The 25,255-nt window shown below is 41.7% G+C and overlaps 1 protein-coding gene across 1 annotated transcript in view; it reads right to left on the bottom strand.

Annotated features, from left to right (window-relative positions):
* Window positions 1-25,255, bottom strand: part of arhgef28a (Rho guanine nucleotide exchange factor (GEF) 28a) — a 135,514-nt gene that overhangs the window by 18,292 nt on the left and 91,967 nt on the right. Inside the window, exons 22-28 of the mRNA XM_062989040.1 lie at window positions 24,412-24,488; window positions 24,026-24,204; window positions 21,248-21,339; window positions 19,851-20,033; window positions 15,782-16,038; window positions 4,863-4,910; window positions 3,282-3,767 (exon numbers count right to left, since the gene is read on the bottom strand). Coding sequence (XP_062845110.1) covers window positions 3,282-3,767; window positions 4,863-4,910; window positions 15,782-16,038; window positions 19,851-20,033; window positions 21,248-21,339; window positions 24,026-24,204; window positions 24,412-24,488 — 1,322 coding nt within the window. The remainder of the gene's footprint in view (window positions 1-3,281; window positions 3,768-4,862; window positions 4,911-15,781; window positions 16,039-19,850; window positions 20,034-21,247; window positions 21,340-24,025; window positions 24,205-24,411; window positions 24,489-25,255) is intronic.

The raw sequence follows: 25,255 nt of genomic DNA, 5'->3' as shown, positions 1-25,255 counted from the left end.
CTGATCGGTGATAGGGGGTTTCACACTACACCATCTATCACCAACTGGAATCGCAGATGAGCTTCTCTGGTCTCCCAAATTATGTTTTGTCACGAAAAGAAACGCAAGAAGTGACGAGTGGTTTAATGATACCACGTCCAAAAATGCACGTCAACAAGTAGCAAGCGATCAAAGTTTGTGCGCTGATGTGCAGCGTAAAATCAAGGAGAAAAAATAAATGAATCTGATTTGGCTATGCGAACAGCATGGATTGTTCTATAGTGAGTTTGAGGTTAATAAATATTTTTTGCAATGCAGCGTTGGTGTTACGTTTGTAGAGAACGATAAGGTCATAAATACTGTAAAACTTGTGTTTTTTGATGTATTCTGATATAAACTATATTATGCCCCTGTCCCACCGTTTTACAACTCCTCCCCTGCATATCCCCTCACACCGTATCTTGCGTTCTTACTGGCTGTTCGACATAGCACTCATTGCCAGTTGTGCGACTTAGATCCAGACATCTCTCTTTGGTCGCCGAGCGCTCGGATCGAGTTGTTGGGTAGCTCACACTAGTCGGCGAGCGAAAATCGGGGCAAAAATCGTGTAGCGTGAACTAGGCATAAGACATCTGGGATTTCGAACCGCCTCCTTCTCGGGGGCGTGTGTAGAATGATGTAAAATGGTAGCCGCTCAGGTGGCGCAGCGGTAAAGTACGCTAGCGCACCAGAGTTGGGGTTTCGAATACATCGTATCGAATCTCAGCTCTGCCTTTCCGACTGGGCTGGGCGGCAGTATGAGTATGAACAACGATTGGCTGTTGTTCAGGGTTAGAGGGTAAGAAAGTCAGATCATAGGTCCTCATAACTGGTGCAACTGCGGCCCCTGCGGCTGACTGATGGCGCCTGCACAGGGCTGAGGAATAATGCTGATGGGGGTGTGGCCCTCCATACACAGTGCCCGTCAAATGTATGAACTCGACTCGCGCAGGTGAAAAATGCAGTCTGTACTGACTGTACGTGCCGGAGGGGTCGTATGTCAGTTGAGAGGCATCCTCAGTCAGCGGTGAAGGGTCGAATCAGTATAGAGGACATGAGGTAATTGGACATGACTAGATTAGGGGGGGGAAATTGGGGGAAAAAAAGAATGATGTCAAATGCTGTCTATGTAGAGAGCGCCTTAATTAGTGGTGTGTGTTTAATACTGATTTAATAATTACATCCTGACAGTAACATATCTGATTCTCTGCAAGCTCCTATTATCTGATCATGCAAAAAAATAGGAATGATGGGTCATTGGTTTAATAAATAAATGGATGAAACAAGAAATATGTAAAAGCCAAACTAATTTTAGCCTTAAAGCCAAAGCTTCAGTACTTGATCTTGACAATTTTAAAACAAACAGAAACATGAATAAAGCTGAGCTATGAACTCATCCACTCTGAATAGATCAGAGACAGCTTCATCCCGACTTCAAAGTAGGACGAGAGATAGTGAAGAAGAGACGTCCTTTAACATCACTAGTGGGATGTTTTGGCAACAGTGAGAGGAAGCGATAGAGAGGGAAAAGTGCAGAAATGGAATTTCTTCATTTACAAGACAGGCGCCAACTGCATCTGAGGGCCCATGCTGAGTGGAAAACCTTTTATGACCTGCCGCTTCTTGGAACAGGCAATATAATATAAAAAAAAAAAGAAGAAAAAAAAAAAAAAGATATGGCCCTTTCATTCATGCCTTCCTTTATCTTCGGCGACTGTGACTGTGTTTTATGCTAGTCAGGGTTGCAGCGGATTTGGAGCCTGTCCCAGAACCCTGGGCTTAGAACATGAATACACCTTGGAACGGACCCATGCTGTTGTAAGGCATTACACTCACTTTTTCTGTACACGCCTACACATAAGAGGATTTAAAGGAATATCCATCAGAAAAAAAATCAGTCTGTCTCTCAAAAGCATATTAATAACAGTATATAAAATACATGAAGTTAGCAAACCAACACCAGTGTGATTAAAGTTTCTATATTCTATTCAGTATATGGGATGCATTTGGGAACACAGTTTACATTTTTATTTGAGGACTTTATTTTACTGAACTACGTACATATAGACTATATGGCCAAATGTATTTGGTCACCTGACCATGAGCTTGTTGGACATCCCATTTCAAAAGCACATGTTATTCAAGTAGTGACCTTTATGTGATCCTGTTTGTCGCCATTCAGCCAACAGAGCATTTGTATGGCCGGTCATGTAGCACAGGAGTAAAAACACACGCTGAACACCAGAGCTGGGATCTCGAATACATCGTATCGAGTCTCAGCTTTGCCTGCCGGCTGGGCTGAGCAGCCCCATGAACTACGATTGGCCTTTCATAACTGATGCAACTATGACCTCTGCTGGCTGATTGATGGTGCCTGCACAGAGGTGGGGAAAAAAGTGCGAATCAGGGTGTGTCTCTCCGTACACAAAAGTGTCGTTCATATAGTGCAGGGGTTTTCAAACCTTTTAGGTATGCGCCCCCCTTCGTGTGCCAAGTACGAGTTGCGCCCCCTCGCACCACGCCCCCCTCCCCTTGGGGGAACAGCACTCGGTCGCATGTACCAAGCGCCGCTTCTGCCGTGCGCCCCTCCCCTCAATGAAGCACGGCACTAACGCATATGCCAAATGCTGCTTCCACCACGCCCCCCTCCCCTGGATGAGGCACGGCTCAAGCACGGATACCAAGCATGGCTTTTGCCACACATCCCTCCCCTTAGTGAACCACGGCTCATTCGCGGATGCCTGGCGCCACCGGTTCATAATAATAATCTCAAAGTGCCACACCCGCCCCCGCCAAGTACTCGCGTTCCCCCCTGGAAACCTTGATATAGTGTATGGTAAACATCTTCGAAACAGCTTTATAAATACTGGCACCCTTGGTAGAAATTGGCTTAAAGTTTACTTTTTAGTTCTGGCACAGCATTTAAATAATTTATTAGTATAAAAGCGATGTCTAACAGAAACGAGGAGTCGCTAAAATAAATGATCACATGTGGAGCAGTTTAACGAATGAGGAACGGTCATCCAACACCTGCATTGAAGCAGATAGGCCAATTTTGGGGATTTCTGTACATTAGTAATCTGGTACTAATGTGCTGGTGCTTCACCCTGATTAATTGTAAGAAATCACATGATCTATTTTGTGACTTTCAATTTTATTTTATTAGGGCTGAAAGCAAGAAGCTAATTTGTGTTTGCTTCTGCTTCACATATTTAAAGAGAAAGTCCAAAAAGCAAGACACACTTAATTCCAACCAAACGTACCTTTACGTCAGCCCATGACCCCTGGTGCCCATCCAGCTTCAAGCCGATGGTGGGCAGGCTGCGTTGGCGCACGTGCCTCAATCTCTCGATCATCCTCTGCTGCGCCTCCAGCTTCTCCCTCTCTTTCTCTACACTCCTCTGGCCCTCCCTAAGCCTTTCCAGACTCTGCTGGTACTCCTGCAGCTGCTCGTCTAACTCCTCGCGCTGGCACTGAAGCCGCTGTGCCTCCTCCTGGCACCTTTGCTCTCGGTGTGCCAGCTGGCTTTCGCGTTCCTCGTAGGACAGCTGGCGAGCCTGGCATTCGCGTGCCCACCGCTGCCGGTCCCGAGCCACCCGGGCCAGCTCCTGCCGCCTACGCTCCGCTTCGCGCTGCCGCTCCTGCTCCTGTAAGGAACCCTGGGAGATCCGTGGGTGGGCGGAGTTCGACAGAAGGAGAAGGAGTAGTCGACGCACCTCATAGCTGCTATCCTGGATGGTGACCAGGGCCTGTTAAAAGTATTTCCAATGTATTCATTTATTAACTTCACTGTAGTTTGCACACCAATCAGGCATAACATTATGACCACCTCCTTGTTTCTACATACAATGTCAATTTTATCAGCTCCACTTACCATATAGACACACTTTGTATTTCTACAATTACTGACTGTAGTCCATTTGTTTATATACATACTTTTTTAGCCTGCTTTCACGCTGTTCTTTAATGGTCAGGACCCCCACAGGACCACTACAGAGTAGGTATTATTTGGGTGGTGGATCATTCTCAGCACTGCAGTGACAATGACATGGTGGTGGTGTGTTAGTGTGTGTTGTGCTGGTATGAGTGGATCAGACACAGCAGCGCTGCTGGAGTTTTTAAATACCGTGTCCACTCACTGTCCGCTCTATTAGACACTCCTACCTACTTGGTCCACCTTGTAGATGTAAAGTCAGAGACGGTCGCTCATCTATTGCTGCTGTTTGAGTTGGTCATCTTCTAGACTTTCATCCGTGGTCACAGGACGCTGCTCACGGGGCGCTATTCTCAGTCCAGTGCTCTGTAGTTGTCCTGTGGGGGTCCTGACCATTGAAGAACAGGGTGAAAGCAGGCTAATAAAGTATGTAGAGAAACAGATGGACTACAGTCAGTAATTCTAGAACTACAAAGTGCTCCTGTATGATACGTGGAGCTGATAAAATGGACAGTGGGTGTAGAAACAAGGAGGTGGTCATAATGTTATTCCTGATCGGTGTACATATAAACACATCTAGCACTTGATGGAGCGACGGGCTGTGTTGTGTCAAAGGTTTTCTGAAGTACTCCGAAGCCCATGTGGCTATATTTATCACAGTAGTGTGATGGTTTCTAATGCAAAGTTGTCTGGGAGCTCAAAGGTCATGCATATTTAACAGTGGTTTCTGGCTTTATCCTACCCAGACTTAGCACTTTTCAACCAAAAGAACTCTGGTTCTTCAACTCTGGTTCAAATCAAATTTTTTTCGTTTAACAAAACATCAAATGGGATTTTTACTGTTTTCCTCTGTGTGTGTGTGTGTGTGTGTGTGTGTTTGGTTGTAATTGGGACAGTAAGATGAGCTCACCTGCAGACTGTAAAGCAGCTGAGTCAAACTCTGGACACCCTGACACACCTGCACAAAAACACAAACAAAACGAGTGAGCGAACAAAAGCCAATCCGAGCATTTTGTTACAGATAAATAAAGGCTTTATCATGCTGGGTTTAAATGATGATCTGTTAAGGGCTTTCTGGTTTAAAAAAACAAACAAACAAGCAAACTTGGCATAGAAACACATCATTATTCTGTCAGCACCTTAAATGACACGAATGGTAATAACACAGTAGTAGTGTGTGACGGGGCTAGAGGCCACACACCCACCTATAAGATAAAAATAGAACCCATTTGCAAATATTTAAGGTACTGTCCATTTTATCAGCTCCACTTACCATATGGAAGCACTTTGTAATTCTACAATTACTGACTGTAGTCCATATGTTTCTCTACATACTTTTTTAGCCTGCTTTCACCCTGTTCTTTAATGGTCAGGACCCCCACAGGACCACCACAGAGCAGGTATTTTCTGGGTGGTGGATCATTCTGAGCACTGCAGTGACAATGACATGGTGGTGGTGTGTTAGTGTGTGTTGTGCTGGTATGAGTGGATCAGACACAGCAGCGCTGCTGGAGTTTTTCAATACCGTGTCCACTCACTGTCCACTCTTTTAGTCACTCCTAACTAGTTGGTCCACCTTGTAGATGTAAAGTCAGAGACGATCGCTCATCTATTGCTGCTGTTTGAGTTGGTCATCTTCTAGACCTTCATCAGTGGTCACAGGACGCTGCCCACGGGCCCTGTTGGCTGGATATTTTTTGGTTGGTGGACTATTCTCCATCCACCAGTGACAGTGAGGTGTTTAAAAACTCCAGCAGCACTGCTGTGTCTGATCCACTCATATTAGCACAACACACACTAACACACCACCACCATGTCAGTGTTACTGCAGTGCTGAGAATGACCCACCACCCAAATAATACCTACTCTGTGGTGGTCCTGGAAGAGTCCTGACCATTGAAGAACAGGGTGAAAGGGGGCTAACGAAGCATGCAGAGAAACAGATGAACTACAGTAAGTAATTGTAGAGCTACAAAGTGCTTCTATATGGTAAGTGAAGCTGATAAAATGGACAGTGAGTGTAGAAACAAGGAGGTGGTTTTAATGTTATGGCTGATCAGTGTAGCAACAAACAAAAACCATGCACACTTTCGCAACCAGCAACAGAGAAACTGAATAGAACAAGGACAGTGCAGAAGCAGAACTGAGAAACAGATGTCACAATATGACAGGCTACTCTAGTTGTTCACAACAAAAAAAAAATCATCACAGCACATCTGAGGCAATCCGCTCTCATGGTGGATTCCTTGTAAGGCTCAACACACCATGACACCAGGGTAAGTTCACAGAAAACAAAAACAAACAAAAACAAAAGGAAAACCGAACTAGACCGAGTGGTCTGGCACCATAGCCTTAGAGAAATGCAAGTGTGCCACCGAATGAGCTGGCAAATAAGACACAGAGAAGCTGTGACATATAGGAAACTTTCCACCTGTAGCGAGTAAATGCCCATGGGGCTCATGTGACTGTCACGCAAATTAGGCAGCGCAGAGGGCCAGATGGCACAGGTAATTGCTAACCGAGAGGCTGACACACAAACATGCTACTAAGCCACTGTGCACAATCTGCCGGCCAAATCAGGCCGCCCAGAAACACACGACTCTTAACATGATGGCAGCTGTCCATGAGCTGGTCCACGTAGGAAGTGTGTGTTGTACTTGTATAACTGCAGCAGGTGCAACAGTGTTATTAAGAGTTTTAAACACCTTGTAGCAACTCATAGTGTAATAACTACATGTAATGTGACAACTGAACATAATGTAATAACATAAATGTAATAAAATCTTCTCAAAAAAAGTCTCAAACATTATATGGGGCACTATACACCGATAAGGCATAACATTATGACCACCTTCCTAATATTGTGTTGGTCCCCCTTTAGCTGTCAAAACAGCCCTGACCTGTCAAGGCATAGACTCCACTAGACCCCTGAAGGTGTGCTGTGGTATCCGGCACCAAGATGTCAGCAGCAGATCCTTTAACTCCTGTAAGTTGTGAGGTGGGGCCTCCATGGATCGGACTTGTTTGTCCAACACATCCTACAGATGCTCGATTGGATTGAGATCTGGGGAATTTGGAGGCCAAGTCAACACCTCAAACTCGATGTTGTGCTCCTCAAACCATTCCTGAACCATTTTTGTGGTAGGGCGCATTATCCTGCTGAAAGAGGCCACAGCCATCAGGGAATATCGTTTCCATGAAAGATGTAGGTGGGACGTGTAAAAGTAACATCCACATGGATGGCAGGACCCAAGGTTTCCCAGCAGAACATTGCCCAAAGCATCACACTGCCTCCGTCGGCTTGCCTTCTTCTCATAGTGCATCCTGGTGCCATGTGTTCCCCAGGTAAGCGACGTACACGCACCCAGCCATCAACGTGATGTAAAAGAAAACGTGATTCATCAGACCAGGCCACCTTCTTCTGCTTTGGTAATTGTAGAAATACAAAGTGCTCCTACATGGTAAGTGGAGCTGATAAAATGGACAGTAAGTGTAGAAACAAGGAAGTGGTTTTAATGTTATGGCTGATTGTTGTAATTTAAGCTACAGAATTAATTGTATACACCTAGTGAGTAATGAGTGCAGTTAAAACACCTGTGGCTGTGTGGCTGAAACTTAAGAATTAGGAGGGGTACCAAAAGGATAGAATCCTGAGCACCAAAATAATTAAAACAAATTAAATTTGATTTTTTTTTTATTTAAAAAGAATGTTAAACATTTTACCGGTACCGGCGCCAACTATTTGTATTATGCCCGACATCTGTAGAACAGAATGAAACTTGATCTACTTCATATAATTGAAAGTATTTGGGGAAAAACAGACAGTGAATATTTTCCTCAGGCCATGTAGGCAACTACACCAGTCTTGGTGTGGTAAGAGAGCCCTCATGTGGCGTTTTACACTAATTTATTATTATTTTATATACAATCTGTACAATCTGATTCAACAATAATTGTAAAGTCAGCTAGCAAGACGACAGATGTGCTCTTTTAAATAGAATGTACTGAGAAAAGTGAGAACATCTGGATTAAAGCAAGGTGGGTTTGAAAACCTATTAGGGTGAGAACAGACTAGATCAAGCTCATGGCTGATGTTACCATACAAAAAATCATAAAATATTAATAATAATATAATAAAATGATAATACAAATGAGTAAGGAAACCCTATTTAGGATCTTGCTTAGGGTCCCTCAGACTGGATCTGTGCTTACAGAACGGTTCACTTGAACGTTTGATACAGATTTTCTTTTGTATCTGTACTCTGCAGTGCCATCTGGTGTTTTCCTGGCATGTTGCTTTTGTAATCTGTTCATTTGGCCACTGCAAGTCTCCTTATAACAGGTGTGTGTATGGGTCAGTTTTGTGTCCTATGCGGCATCTTGTGTATATACATTGTTCCCATCGTTTTTTTAACCTGTTTTATCAGCCCTGTTTTACTTACCATATAGAAGCACTTTGTAGTTCTACAATTACTGACTGTAGTCTATCTGTTTCTCTGCATGCTTTGTTGGCCCCTCTCATGCTGTTCTTCAATGGTCAGGACTCTCCCAGGACGACTACAGAACAGGTATAATTTGGGTCGTGAGTCATTCTCAGCACTGCAGTGACACTGACATGGTGGTGGTGTGTTAGTGTGTGTTGTGCTGGTATGAGTGGATCAGACACAGCAGTGCTGCTGGAGTTTTTAAACACCTCACTGTCACTGCTGGACAGAGAATTGTCCACCAACCAAAAATATATCCAGCCAACAGCGCCCCGTGGGCAGCGTCCTGTGACCACGGATGAAGGTCTAGAAGATGACCAACTCAAACAGCAGCAATAGATGAGCGATCGTCTCTGACTTTACATCTACAAGGTGGACCAACTAGGTTGGAGTGTCTAATAGAGTGGACAGTGAGTGGACACTGTATTTAAAAACTCTAGCAGCGCTGCTGTGTCTGATCCACTCATACCAGCACAACACACACTAACACACCACCACCATGTTAGTGTCACTGCAGTGCTGAGATTGATCCACCACCTATATAGTACCTACTCTGTGGTGGTCCTGTGGGGGTCCTGACCATTGAAGAACAGGGTGAAAGCAGGCTAAAAATGTATGTAGAGAAACAGATGCACTGCAGTCAGTAATTGTAGAACTTCAAAGTGTTCTATATGGTAAGTGATAAGATGGACAGTGAGTGTAGAAACAAGGAGGTGGTTTTAATGTTATGGCTGATTCGTGTATATATATATACCCTAACCCTAGCATTAGACCATAACTACAAACAAAAGTAATTAGATTAACCTAGTAAGCAGTTGGTTCATCATTGTTACGGCTTTGTTTAAAGCTGACAATTCTCAGAAGAGTCAAGTCAAGTCAAATTTATTTATATAGCGCTTTTTACAATAGACATTGTCTCAAAGCAACTTCACAAAATCCAGGACCAACAGATACAAACCCCCTGTTGAGCAAGCCGAGGGCGACTGTGGCAAGGAAAAACTCCCTGAAAATTACAGGAAGAAACCTTGAGAGGAACCAGACTCAGCAGGGCCCATCCTTCTTGGGTGGTCTGGAGGATACTTAATAAATAAATAGGATTTACACAAATCATACAAACACAGAATTAAATGAACTAGAAGTTTTAACTGGCTGTAAATAAATAAATAAATAATAATAAAGTTGTTATTCGGTCTAGTCTTCAATAAAGTCTGTAGTGAGTTCTTGTCATTCTTGGTGCAATTACTCCAGACTCGTCACATCCGGCAGGAGCAGCAGAAGAGCACCACCTACCTCTACAATATTAATTCTAAAATTGCAGACATGGTGGAAAAAGCTCACATTAAATAAAGGAATGTTCTTTCCACCTTTGCATGGGTCAGCATGTGCTATCAGAGTAATATACAGCAGTGGATTATAAGAGCTGCCTGTGGTAGCAGAAAAAAAGAAAAGACTGAAGGAAATAAGGCCTAATTATCACTCTTCATTTTTAATGAAAGCAGGCCCTGGAGGTAATAAAATGCACTCTCTTCTTATTTTGAGCTCATCAATGTTTAATAATATTAAGCCTAACATGTGCTGTTAGCAGAGAGAGCTAAATTATTTATGCTGCTGTGTGAGGCTAATAACCGTACATCCAGCAGTCAGACTGTGTACCTACTGAAAGTTTCTACCCTTCAACCTATGCTACAATTTGCTACATATAAAAACGTATCTATTTCATTACCCAAACCTTAAAATTAATTTCTGTATTCAGTTAAAGTTTTCACAAACCATTACTTCTCAACCGTGATTACCTTTATACAAGTAAAACTAGAACAACTATCAAATCATTTTGAGGGCCATATCTTCACGATTAAATGGTTTTGTTTTGGGCGCCCAGGTGGCGCAGCGGGATATTCCGCTAGCTAGGGATGTAATGATTCACCACAAGACAGTTAATAACCGATTCAAAAATTCCATGATTCAAATTGATTTGACATGTACAATGAATCGATATTTACTTTAAACAGCAGAGAGAACTGGTGCTTTATACCTCGCCTGGTTGACATCACTGGCGCTATATGTCTGGTTGACAGATTCGGGGTGTTTCAGCCAAATTGGGCTTAATTCAAAAAATTTTTGAATCGCATCGCATCGTGGGAAGAGTGTATCGTTACATCCCTACCGCTTGCAAATCAGTGCCGAGATTCTGAACTCTTCGGTTCGAAACAGTTCTGCTAGGACGGGAAAAATCACAAGCCCAACACAGCAAAGTGCACGACGGTCTGACTGAACTCGCTAAGAAATACGGTATTCCAAGATCTCTGCGATTAAGAAGCCTAATGAATCAATATAGAATTAAAAGTTTTGCCGCATCTCATGCACCCTAACTGAACTCGTTAGGAAATACGGTATTCCAAGATATCCGTGATTAAGAAGCTTAATGAAACAATATAGACGTGCAACATCGCTCTAGTGGTACCATCAAAGCTTTGCACAGTGTACAAACCACCTTTTTATTTTGTGCCAGTTTTAAGTATTCCCAAACTTTTGATGATTTGGGTCTTGGAAAACTTCGGCCATTTTTTAAGACTGCGCTTAATGCCGCCAACCAGTGACTGGACCAAATACGACTTAGGTCATGCACACAGCAAGTAGTGCTAAGGGAAATCATATGAACGGTTATATGAATATACATAGTTTTAAAAACGATGCATCGACTTAAAATATTGACGTCGATGCTCAACTAGGTCGACCAATCGCGGCAGCCCTACTTCAAACGCTGTGTAAGGACCCTGATTGGCAGATAGAAGGGTTCCGCTAAGGGCTGCGCACGAATCGGACGAGGCATGAGCAGCAATATACCCACTTCGACTGCAATCAGGGATCATCCAGCAGTGGAAGACAAACTTCTGTTTACAGTACTCATTTACATAACACATACACAGTGTTTCAAACCTCATACTGTACTATTAAAAGTATGCCAAAAAAGCACACCCCCAAAGGCACATATGTAGGTAGTATGCCTTTATGGATGTAGCTTCTGGTTTAAAGAGAAGCAGCCTGTGGACCAACAACATGTTTCGTCATTTAATTTTAATGCGCACATACGCTACCAGACAAAAGTTTAGACACACCCATTTGACGGGAAGTGAGTTTTACCAGACTAAGGGAAGATAAACAAGCCAACATGTGCTAAGCAGATGTGGGAAGAAGTTTCTGAATTGTTCATCACTTTGTTTATTTTATCGTGTTGATTTCTCCACTATTATTTAAAGGATAAAAACCCTCTTATACAAGACATGAATGTAAATTTTTTCGACTGGTAGTATATATTTTATTCAACAACAGTTTATTAATGGGGGTGGCATGGTGGCCAGTGGGTAGTGTTGTCGCTTCACAGCAAGAAAAGCTTGGGGTCGATCCTTTCTGTATAGACAGATGCAGACTTTTCTATTTACCTTTTTTACCAGTTTTTATTACCCTTATTAAACTACTTAGTGACTATATTACTTGCATCTCTGCACAATATTGCACCTTACTCTTTTTACACTGATCAGGCATAACATTATGACCACCTTCCTAATATTGTGTTGGTCCCCCTTTTCTGAACCAGCATTAACTTCAGCATTAACAATTTGAGCTACAGTAGCTCGTCTGTTGGATTGGACCACACGGGCCAGCCTTCGCACCCCACGTGCATCAATGAGCCTTCCATGGACCACTTTTGATAAATACTAACCAACCCAAAAGAGCTGCAGTTTTTGGAGATGCTCTGACCCAGTCGTCTAGTCATCACAATTTGGCCTTTGTCAAACTCACCCAAATCCTTACGCTTGCCCATTTTTCCTGCTTCTAACACATCAACTTTGAGGATAAACTGTTCCCTTGCTGCCTAATATATCTCACCCACTAACAGGTGCCGTGATGAAGAGATAATCAGTGTTATTTACTTTACTTGTCAGTGGTCATAATGTTATGTCTTGTCAGTGTATATCTCTGCTGCTATAAAAACCTGCTTACTGTACATGAGAATATGTTTTTACCTCACCTATAATTTACTCAGTACCATGTACTGGCCAACACTACACTCCCTCAGTTACTTTTAGATTAGAAATGTCTTTTGTATTTATTGTACTGTTTTTTATCTGCACTGTGTATATTGTATTGTCTTGCACGTTGTTTTGTCTCAATATGTACTTGTATATAGCTGAAATGACAATAAAGCCTCTCTTAAATTCTCTTGAACTGTATGGAGTTTGCATGCCGTCCCTGTGTCTGCGTGGGTTTCCTCTGGGTGCAGTCGGGTGAAGTGTGTGTGTGTTTCTTATTATGGACTAGAGACCTATCCGAGTGAATGACTCAAACCAACTCTGACCAGGAGAAAGCAGTGATAAAACAGAATGAATTTTATGATTTAATTTTATTGGTTCTAAACCCAGCAACAGAGATGTGTGGCAGACAGATGTTGTGATAAACCTTAAGTTTACAACTGTACGCATATAAAAGTCTGGACCTTACACGTGTGGTGTGTGTGTGTGTGTGTGTGTGTGTGTGTGTGTGTGTATAACACTAAAATGTATATAAAAGTCTGGACCTTACAGGTGTGTGTGTGTGCGCGTGTGTGTGTGCGTGTATGACACTAAAATGTATATAAAAGTCTCAACCTTACAGGTGTGTGTATGTATGTGTGTGTGTGTGTGTGTGTGTGTGTGTGTGTGTGTGTGTGTGCGTGTATGACACTAAAATGTATATAAAAGTCTCGACCTTACAGGTGTGTGTATGTGTGTGTGACACTAAAATGTATATAAAAGTCTCGACCTTACAGGTGTGTGTGTGTGCGTGTGTGTGTGCGTGTATGACACTAAAATGTATATAAAAGTCTCAACCTTACAGGTGTGTGTATGTGTGTGTGTGTGTGTGTGTGTGTGCGTGTATGACACTAAAATGTATATAAAAGTCTCGACCTTACAGGTGTGTGTATGTGTGTGTGACACTAAAATGTATATAAAAGTCTCGATCTTACAGGTGTGTGTATGTGTGTGTGACACTAAAATGTATATAAAAGTCTGGACCTTACAGGTGTGTGTGTGTGTGTGTGTGCGTGTATGACACTAAAATGTATATAAAAGTCTCGACCTTACAGGTGTGTGTATGTGAGTGTGACACTAAAATGTATATAAAAGTCTCGATCTTACAGGTGTGTGTATGTGTGTGTGACACTAAAATGTATATAAAAGTCTCGACCTTACAGGTGTGTGTATGTGTGTGTGACACTAAAATGTATATAAAAGTCTCGATCTTACAGGTGTGTGTATGTGTGTGTGACACTAAAATTTATATAAAAGTCTCGATCTTACAGGTGTGTGTATGTGTGTGTGACACTAAAATGTATATAAAAGTCTGGACCTTACAGGTGTGTGTGTGTGTGTGTGTATGACACTAAAATGTATATAAAGGTCTGGACCTTACAGGTGTGTGTATGTGTGTGTATGACACTAAAATGTATATAAAAGTTTGGACCTTACAGGTGTGTGTGTGTGTGTATGACACTAAAATGTATATAAAGGTCTGGACCTTACAGGTGTAGGTGTAGGTGTGTGTGTGTGTGTGTGTGTGTGTGTGTGTGTGTGTGTGTGTGTATGACACTAATATGTATACAAAAGTCTGGACCTTACATGTGTGTGTGTGTGTGTGTGTGACACTAAAATGTATATAAAGGTCTGGACCTTACAGGTATGTGTGTGTGTGTGTGTGTGTGTGTGTGTGTGACACAACAATGTATATAAAAGCCTGGACCTTACAGATGTGTGTGTGTGTGTGTGTGTGTGTGTGTGTGTGTGTGTGTGTGTGTGACACTAAAATGTATATAAAAGTCTGAACCTTACAGGTGTGTGTGTGTGTGTGTGTGTGTGTGACACAAAATGTATATAAAAGGCTGGACCTTACAGGTGTGTGTATGTGTGTAACACTAAAATGTATATAAAAGTCTGGACCTTACAGGTGTGTGTATGTGTGTAACACTAAAATGTATATAAAAGTCTGGACCTTACAGGTGTGTGTGTGTGACACAAAATGTATATAAAAGTCTGGACCTTACAGGTGTGTGTATGTGTGTAACACTAAAATGTATATAAAAGTCTGGACCTTACAGGTGTGTGTGTGTGTATGTGTGTGTGTGTGTGTGTGTATGACACTAAAATGTATATAAAAGTCTGAACCTTACAGGTGTGTGTGTGTGTGTGTGTGTGTGTGTGTGACACAAAATGTATATAAAAGCCTGGACCTTACATATGTGTGTGTGTTTGTGTGTGTGTGTGTGTGTGTGACACTAAAATGTATATAAAAGCCTGGACCTTACATATGTGTGTGTGTTTGTGTGTGTGTGTGTGTGTGTGACACTAAAATGTATATAAAAGTCTGGACCTTACAGGTGTGTGTGTGTGTGTGTGTGTGTGTGTATGTGTGTGTGTGTGTGTGTGTGTGTGACACTAAAATGTATATAAAAGTCTGAACCTTACAGGTGTGTGTGTGTGTGTGTGTGTGTGTGTGTGTGTGTGACACAAAATGTATATAAAAGCCTGGACCTTACATATGTGTGTGTGTTTGTGTGTGTGTGTGTGTGTGTGACACTAAAATGTATATAAAAGTCTGAACCTTACAGGTGTGTGTGTGTGTGACACAAAATTTATATAAAAGGCTGGACCTTACAGGTGTGTGTGTGTGTGTATGACACTAAAATGTATATAAAGGTCTGGACCTTACAGGTGTGTGTGTGTGTATGACACTAAAATGTATATAAAGGTCTGGACCTTACAGGTGTGTGTGTGTGTATGACACTAAAATGTATATAAAGGTCTGGACCTTACAGGTGTGTGTGTGTGTATGACACTAAAATGTATATAAAGGTCTGGACCTTACAGGTGTGTGTGTGTGTATGACACTAAAATGTATATAAAGGTCTGGACCTTACAGGTGTGTGTGTGACACAAAATGTATGTAAATGCCTGGACCTTACAGGTGTGTGTATGTGTGTAACACTAAAATGTATATAAAAGCCTGGACCATACAGGTGTGTGACACTTAAATGTATATAAAAGTCTGGACCTTACAAGTGAGTCTGTGTGTGTGTGCGTGTGTGTGTGTGAGACTAAAATGTATATAAAAGTCTGGACCTTACAGGTAGGTGTGTGTGTGTGTGTGTGTGTGTGTGTGTGAGTGTGAGTATGTGTATGACACTAAAATGTATATAAAAGTCTGGACCTTACAGGTGTAAGTGTGTGTATGACACTAAAATGTATTACAGGTGTGTGTGTGTGTGTGTGTGTGTGTGTGTGTAAATAGAAAAAGACCCATGCGTCTTTACCTTGAGGTGTAAGTCATGATCTTCCATAGCAGAGCTCTGATTTTGAGGCTGGAGGTCAAGGCTTTCTTCCTCTTTAAACTCGCCTTTCTCGCTCCTTTCAGTATCATCTGATTCGGATTCTTCTTCGATAGAAAGAGGAGCAGATGGAGGTATCTCATTGGAAACGTCAGGTGTATTCTGTTCCCAAATTGCAGTGGGAGGAGATAGACTGGAAAGCGGGGTGCAGTGTAACGATAAAGCTGCTTTCAGACTTTCGGCTGGAAGAAAAAGAAGAAAGAGGAAAGAAGTGAGACAAAAAACAGATTCAGCTTAATTAATCCTTACAGTGCATTCAGAAAGTATTCACAGCGCTTCAGTTTTTCCACATTTTGTTATGTTACAGCCTTATTCCAAAATGGATTAAATTTATTACAAATAAAACACAAGGATATAACATGTACATAAGTATTCACAGCCTGGTAGAGTGGTCAGATGGAAGCCACTCCTCAGTAAAAGGCACATGACAGCCCATCTGGAGTTTGCCAAAAGGCACCTGAAGGACTCTCAAACCATGAGAAACAAGATTCCCATGTCTGATAAAACAAAGATTGAACTCTTTGGCCTGAATGCCAAGAGTCATGTCTGGAGGAATCCAGGCACCGCTCATCACCTAGCTAATACCATTTTTCGGCAGTAGGAACTGGGAGACTAGTCAGGGTTGAGGGAAAGATGACCGCACAAAGACATCCTTGATGATAACCTGCTCCAGAGCACTCTGGACCTCAGACTGGGGTGAAGGTTCATCTTCCAACAGGACAACGACCCAAAGCACACAGCCAAGATAACAAAGGAGTGACTTTGGGACAATTCTGTGAATGTCCTTGGGTGGCCCAGCCAGAGCCCAGACTTGAACACCTGATTGAACATCTCTGGAGAGATCGTAAAATGGAGCTTGAGAGGTTCTGCAAAGAAGAATGGGAGAAAGTGCCCAAAAATAGGTGTGCCAAGCTTGTAGCATCATACTTAAAAACTTGAGGCTGTAATTGCTGCCAAAGTTGCTTCAACAAAGTATTAAGCAAAGGATGTGAATATTTTTGTACACATTATATTTTTGTGTTTTATTTTTAATAAATTTGCAAAAATTTCAAACAAATTTTTCCACTTTGTCATCATGGGGTATCGTGTGTGTGTAATTTTAAGGGAAAAAATGAATTTAATCCATTTTGGAATAAGGCTGTAACATAACAAAATGTGGGGGAAAATGTAGCGCTGTGAATACTTTCCGGATGCACTGTATATTTTTGCACACTTGGATTGGTAATGAATCTTTTAAAAAGTGCCTGGTCAATCAAATACCCTCAAAGAGCTCATTATCATAAACTCATCCATAAAGACACAAATAATTTTTTTTCACAACCCTAAATCAAAAAAGTTGAGAATATGAAAAATGCAAATAAAAACGCAGTGTTTCTTACATTTAATTTGACTTTTATTACATTGCAGACAGTTTGAACCCAATATATTTCATGTTTTGTCTGGTCAACATCATTTTATTTGTTAATATACCTCAATTCCTGCTACATATTAGAGCAACATATGTTGGCTTTAAGATGACATTCCATTCAATTTCAACAAGACAAAGCAAAACCACATGCTACACACATTACAAAGACATAGCTGCAGAATATGAGGGCACAGGTACTGGACTGGCCTGCCTGCAGTCCTGACCTGTCCCCAAGAGAATGTATGGAGAATTTTGAAAAGAAAATGCGACCCCAACCCCGTATTGTTGCACATCTTAAAACACAATGGCAGGAAGAATGGGACAAAATAACACCCGAAACACTTTATCACTTGGTATCCTCGCTGCCAAAACATCTTTTACATGGTTATTTTATTTTCCATACTGTCCTAACTAGGGATGTCCCGATCACGTTTTTTTGTTCCCGATATCGATCCCGATTATTAATTTTGATCCCGATCCGATACAGATTCTCAAACCGATACTTGTATTTTCTAGATATTGTCTAGATAAGAACTAGATAATACTGTTCACACAGTGCACACTTCAAGTACATTACAATTATTCAAATTAATCCAGTGTATGTGTTTAACAACTAAATAGCTCTGCAGTGCTGAAGGGAAAAATGCTGCATCCAAGCTATTGCTTAATGTTTTGTATTTTTACAAAATCAATCAAAATGAGTGAGATCATTACAGTTTTACTTTAAACTTTACATTCAAAGAAAAAAAATGTTTAATGCAGTGATGCACTAAAAATGAACAGCAATCTGTGTAGTAGCTCAACTTAAATATAAGAAAAAAAAGTTACTTAAAAGCATTACAGTAAAACCTGAATACCAAAATAAAATGGAAAGGCTCTTTTGTTATGAAGGAAAGCCAGTTCTTAAAGTGCTTGTATTGTGACAATGGTTTGATGGACGTTTGTACACGAAGTGAGTGTGTTTTGACCCTTTAGGCCTTCCATAGAACATGAAATAACGTGCTTGACTCAACTGTCGGCTATTCGGTACCGTAACAGAAGAAGTTAATAAAGTGTTCTGCTCCCGACAATATGTGAATATACTGTAAATTTATTTCTTTATTAAACGAGTGCATCACTACATTGTTTTGTAAACCGGTGTGATCCTTAACTCACACACACTCTCACACATGAACGCAGCTCTGCTCCCACCGCCTCGTGAAACGCTCACACTGCAGACGTTACACTTCACTGTTGGACTTGTTTTACTTTTCAATATAAAGTATTTCCACACAGCGGACATGCTGACGTAACACAAAAGATCGGGATTAAGATCGGGTTTAGTAAAGCCGATTCCGATCAATTAAAAAATGCCTTGATCGGCCCCGATCCCGATCTTTGAGATCGGATCGGGACATCCCTAGTCCTAACCTTTTCTTATTTGGGGTTGTAACATCAATTTGTTTTCAGTGTGCCTTGAAAAAATAATCAGTATACACCGACCAGGCATAACATTATGACCACTGACAGGTGAAGTGAATAACACTGATTATCTCTTCATCACAGCACCTGTTAGTGGGTGGGATATATTAGGCAGCAAGTGAACATTTTATCCTCAAAGTTGATGTTAGAAGCAGGAAAAATGGACGAGCATAAGTATTTGAGCAAGTGTGACAAGGACCAAATAGTGATGGCTAGACGACTGGGTCAGAGCATCTCCAAAACTAAAGCTCTTGTCTGCAGTGGTCAGTAGTTATCAAAAGTGGTCCAAGGAAGGAAGAGTGGTAAACCGGCGACAGGGTCATGGGCGGCCAAAGTTCATTGATGCACGTGGGGAACAAAGGCTGTTCCCTTGTCCACTGCTGAAAGCACCAACAATGGGCACGTGAGCATCGGAACTGGATCACAGAGCAATGGAAGAAGGTGGCCTGGTCTCATGAATCACATTTTCTTTTACATCACGTGGATGGCCGGGTGTGTGTGACCTGGGGAACACATGGCACCAGGATGCACTATGGGAAGAAGGCAAGCCGGCGGAGGCAGTGTGATGCTTTGGGCAATGTTCTGATGGGAAACCTTGGGTCCTGTCATCCATGTGGATGTTATTTTGACACGTACCACCTACTTAAGCATTGTTGCAGACCATGTACACCCTTTCATGGATGGAAACGGTATTCCCTGATGGCTGTGGCCTCTTTTAGCAGGATAATGCACCCGGCCACAAAGCAAAAATGGTTCGAGCACAGCACACCTGCAGGGGTCTAGTGGAGTCCATGCCTTGACAGGAGCAAAAGGGGGACCAACAAAATATTAGAAAGGTGGTCATAATGTTATGCCAATGCTTGCAAAAATGGATCATCAGTAGTGACATGTAATGAGCGGTCTAGCAGTAGCCTAGCGGTTACAGTACTGGACTAGTAATCAAAAGGTCGCTGGTTCAAGCCCCACCACTGCCAGGTTGTCACGGTTGGGCCATTGAGCAAGGCCCTAAGTCCTTTTAGACAGTACACTGCTAACTGCTAAAATGTAAATGTCTTGCAAGTGATCATCTTGAAGGTTGTATGAATAAATACATTTTTAAGGTCTCTGTAGTGGACATGGACATACCCTCTTTAAGTGCAGCATTGAGCAGGACTGCAGCGTTAGGGAGCTCCTCCGTGTTGGGCTGCACCAGCAGCTTTGGTTCGGGTAGGGAGTCTCTGTGGCCGGCCATGGCTGAGAGCTCAGCACAGATCTGGAGCTTCTCCTCGAGGCTGGAGCAGATCAGCTGATCGTGACCCAACAGAGATTCTGCCAAGCAAGTTGAAGTACATACATAAAAACAATGGATCTATTATTTCATTATGCTAATGATGAGGAAAATAAAGTAACAGCCAATAATATTTTCTATTTCTACATCCTTCCTTTATCATTAGGGCCCTACTAAATTCACAGGAAAACGTGCTTAATTTTATGGACCTCAGTTTTCAAAAAGAACATAGATTAAACAGATTTTTTTTTTAAAGTGCCACATTTCACTCATAAATTAAATTATAGAATCAATGACCGATACAATACACAGCAAAGCCTACCTTAGGGGTTGAATGTAAACCTAAAACATCTAGCAACAGTGCGAGGCTCTGTCTCAAATACAAAAATCCTTGTCTGAGTTTTGACGTGGACTTCTCTGCGTCCACAGAATTGGTTGGGAGTAGGGATGTAACGATACACTCTACCCATGATGCGATGTGATTCACGATACGATTTTTTAAAATTAAAATTAAAGACAAATTATGACAAAGTTGTAGCCTAGTGGTTAAGGTACTGAACTAGTGGACTAGTAATCAGAAGGTCTCTGGTTCAAGCCCCACCACTGCCAGGTTGCTGCTGTTGGGCCCTTGAGCAAGGCCCTTAAACCCGCAATTGCTCAGACTGTATACTGTAATTGTACTGTAAGTTGCTTTGCATAAAGGCGTCTGCTAAATGCCAAAAATGTCAATGTAAAGTTTCCTTTTATTATTTATCTTAAAAAAAGTAAACAAAATACTGTATTTGTGCTTATCTTTTATTTATCTACATAATGAATGCCTTTTATTTCTGAGGTAGGGACAAACTCTGCAAAACAATTTTGAATTAAGCCAAATTTGGCTGAAAAACCCTGAATCTGGCAACCAGGCGTATAGCGCCAGTGCCGTCAACCAGGCGAGGTGTATAGCACCAGTGCCCTCTGCTGTTTAAAGTGAATATCGATTCATTTTACATGTCAAATCGATTTGAATCATAGAATTTTTGAATCGGTTATTAACTGTCTTGTGGTGCATCGTTACATCCCTAGTTGGGAGTTTTCCAAACTTGAGTTGTGTTTTTAGCTTCTTTACACTTTGACATCTTGGACATTTTGACTAACCAATTGCTAACTAAATTGCCATAGAATTGCTAGGACCGCCTCATAGTGGATATTACCCAGTAAACATTAGGTAGGGCCTTATTTATGATATTAGTCAATGTGTACATTACTGTTGCACCTTGTAGCTTGAGTATCTTTTGGTTCTTGACCTCTACAGCTCTTCTTTCCTCCTCGGATTCACTTGCAGAATCGTCTTCTTTCTCATGGCAACTGAGAACACAGGACAGTGACCGAAAATGTTAAGCAGTGTTAAGCATTCACTATTTAAACAATGTCAAGTTCACAAACTGCAAAACACAAGCAGATTTTTGTGTTTTGATGTTTTAACAATCATTCCTAAGCTACAACATTGTCAGTTTAAAAGATAGTCATGCCAGTGATAGCTGATTATGTTTAAGCTCTTTAAAATTCCTAAATAGCGGCACGGTGGCTCGGTGAATAGCACTGTCACCTCACACCAAGAAGGTACTGGGTTTGATCCCCAGATGGGGCGGTCTGGGTCCTTTCTCTGTGGAGTTTGCATGTTCTCCCTGTGTCTGCGTGGGTTTCCTCCGGGAGCTCCGGTTTCCTCCCACAGTCCAAAAACATGCAGTCAGGGTAATTGGAGACACTGAATTGTCCTATAGGTGAATGGGTGTGTGTGTACAGTGTATCACAAAAGTGAGTACACCCCTCACATTTCTGCAGATATTTAAGTATATCTTTTCATGGGACAACACTGACAAAATGACACTTTGACACAATGAAAAGTAGTCTGTGTGCAGCTTATATAACAGTGTAAATTTATTCTTCCCTCAAAATAACTCAATATACAGCCATTAATGTCTAAACCACCGGCAACAAAAGTGAGTACACCCCTAAGAGACTACACCCCTAAATGTCCAAATTGAGCACTGCTTGTCATTTTCCCTCCAAAATGTCATGTGATTTGTTAGTGTTACTAGGTCTCAGGTGTGCATAGGGAGCAGGTGTGTTCAATTTAGTAGTACAGCTCTCACACTCTCTCATACTGGTCACTGAAAGTTCCAACATGGCACCTCATGGCAAAGAACTCTCTGAAGATCTTAAAAGACGAATTGTTGCGCTACATGAAGATGGCCAAGGCTACAAGAAGATTGCCAACACCCTGAAACTGAGCTGCAGCACAGTGGCCAAGATCATCCAGCGTTTTAAAAGAGCAGGGTCCACTCAGAACAGACCTCGCGTTGGTCGTCCAAAGAAGCTGAGTGCACGTGCTCAGCGTCACATCATACTGCTGTCTTTGAAAGATAGGCGCAGGAGTGCTGTCAGCATTGCTGCAGAGATTGAAAAGGTGGGGGGTCAGCCTGTCAGTGCTCGGACCATACGCCGCACACTACATCAAATTGGTCTGCATGGCTGTCACCCCAGAAGGAAGCCTCTTCTGAAGTCTCTACACAAGAAAGCCCGCAAACAGTTTGCTGAAGACATGTCAACAAAGGACATGGATTACTGGAACCATGTCCTATGGTCTGATGAGACCAAGATTAATTTGTTTGGTTCAGATGGTCTCAAGCATGTGTGGCGGCAATCAGGTGAGGAGTACAAAGATAAGTGTGTCATGCCTACAGTCAAGCATGGTGGTGGGAATGCCATGGTCTGGGGCTGCATGAGTGCAGCAGGTGTTGGGGAGTTACATTTCATTGAGGGACACATGAACTCCAATATGTACTGTGAAATACTGAAGCAGAGCATGATCCCCTCCCTCCGGAAACTGGGTCGCAGGGCAGTGTTCCAGCATGATAATGACCCCAAACACACCTCTAAGACGACCACTGCTTTATTGAAGTGGCTGAGGGTAAAGGTGATGGACTGGCCAAGCATGTCTCCAGACCTAAACCCAATAGAACATCTTTGGGGCATCCTCAAGCGGAAGGTGGAGGAGCGCAAAGTCTCGAATATCCGCCAGCTCCGTGATGTCGTCATGGAGGAGTGGAAAAGCATTCCAGTGGCAACCTGTGAAGCTCTGGTAAACTCCATGCCCAGGACAGTTAAGGCAGTTTTGGGAAATAATGGTGGCCACACAAAATATGGACACTTCAGGAACTTTCACTAAGGGGTGTACTCACTTTTGTTGCCGGTGGTTTAGACATTAATGGCTGTATATTGAGTTATTTTGAGGGAAGAATAAATTTACACTGTTATATAAGCTGCACACAGACTACTTTTCATTGTGTTAAAGTGTCATTTTGTCAGTGTTGTCCCATGAAAAGATATACTTAAATATCTGCAGAAATGTGAGGGGTGTACTCACTTTTGTGATACACTGTATGTGTGTCTGCCCTGCGATGGACTGGCGCCCCGTCCAGGGTGTTAGTGTGCCTTGCGCCCATTGAAAAGCTGGAAAAGGCTCCAGCACACACACACCCCACGCCCCTAATTGGATAAACTAATTGGAGTGAGTGAGATTCCTAAATAGCATGAATAACAGAGTATTAGTCCAAAGCAACCACAAAGAAGTTAATGGCTACATGCAAAGATTTTCTCCAATCTGAATGAAAACTGAATTCATTCCATTATAGATTAATATTGAGGTGTTTATACATATGCTCTAGTCAACAATCTGATCAAAATCACCATTTACACGGATGCTAATTAAGTAATCTGATCCAAAATGACCCGCATGTGTAGAGTACTGCTTAGTGTACACATTACCATGACAACGAGCATCACATTACTCTGAGTCCAGCAGTAAGTTACCTAGGTTTTCAATTGGTGTGTTTGTTCTTCTAATTGTTTGAAAATTATGGTGGACTCAGGAAAATGTACTTCACATTCATATATGAAAAGATGCTATGTGTTTTTTAATTTTGTTGAGAAGCTATATGATTGTCAATTAACATACACAAACACAAAGAGACCAATAGATTTAACCCACATCACTACAGCGTCCCGGATTAGCCTCATCCAGGCATTGCGCTCTTCTTTGGAGGCTGCATGCACCTCGTACATCTCTGGGCCACTGGAGGACGCACTGATCAGGAACATGCCTCTCTCCTCGTTGGCTACCTCTCTTACTATCAGCTTCTGTAAGGAGATAACTGGGCACTTCTGGTCCTGGGATAAAGAAAACAAGTAAGAATTCTTTAAATCAGAATGCTGTCTCTAAATACTTCAAACATTATTGAAATTAATGTGCTCTAACTACTAGATTTAGGTGGTTAAAAAATAAACCAGTTAGTATTAGAATTTTGGCAGTGGCACAGGAAAATTTATACTGGCTAAATACTACGCTGTGCATAAAACAACATGGTAAAGACTTACAACAGCTGCAAAGATATACTTCTGGTCCTTCTCCTGAAGGAATATCAGCAGATCGGTCAGCAGAAGCGCTAGCACATCTACAAATGAACATAAACACATTACAATAGATCTTACAATTCCTCAGTTTGCAGAAAATGAGACAGGTCCAACCATTTTAATGATTAGTTTATATAAAGTACACAACATGACCAAATGTAGATAGACAACCTTTCTAACTTGTGATTTCAGCATTTGTACTTGTTATAGGTGCATAAATTAAATAAACACAATATAGTTCTCACATAAATATTGGCAGAAGAATGGGTTGCAATTAAAAGCTTTTTTTTACTAAATTCCAAACTGGCTCCTGAAGCAACAGCAACAAACATGGCCTAATAGGAGTTGCATACTTGTTTTCCTTAATTATTACAGACTTTTGTGTGTTTATGTGTTGAGTACATTTTGTCCCTTTGGGGATTCCATAATCAATGGAAAAGAGTGCTTCTCTACACACATGATCATCTCTCTGTAGTCTGTGCTGTGCCTCAAAAAAACAAGCCAGTAAAGTATTATGCTTCTGATAATTTGTCTATGTACAGTTTATTTCTTACTTTATAAACTCAGCAAACTCTAAAGACACTTGGTTACACTAGGGCCGCCTCATAATGCAAATTATTCACTAAATATAAGAGGCTTGAATGCCATGCAAATGAAAACGTGAAAAACTGCTAAACACAAACCTTTCACAGCAAATTGTCTATTACATGGTAAATGAAAAAGGTTTTCACAGTCTGTGACGCCACTTTCAGGGCAGTGAATTAGGTAGGGTCTTTATCTTTATCAAATCAGCGTTTGTCTTTGGTAT

This window comes from Trichomycterus rosablanca, chromosome 26 (assembly GCF_030014385.1).
Source record: "Trichomycterus rosablanca isolate fTriRos1 chromosome 26, fTriRos1.hap1, whole genome shotgun sequence".
In the NCBI taxonomy this organism is placed as follows: domain Eukaryota; kingdom Metazoa; phylum Chordata; class Actinopteri; order Siluriformes; family Trichomycteridae; genus Trichomycterus; species Trichomycterus rosablanca.
This window is presented reverse-complemented; position numbering and strand designations above follow the sequence as displayed.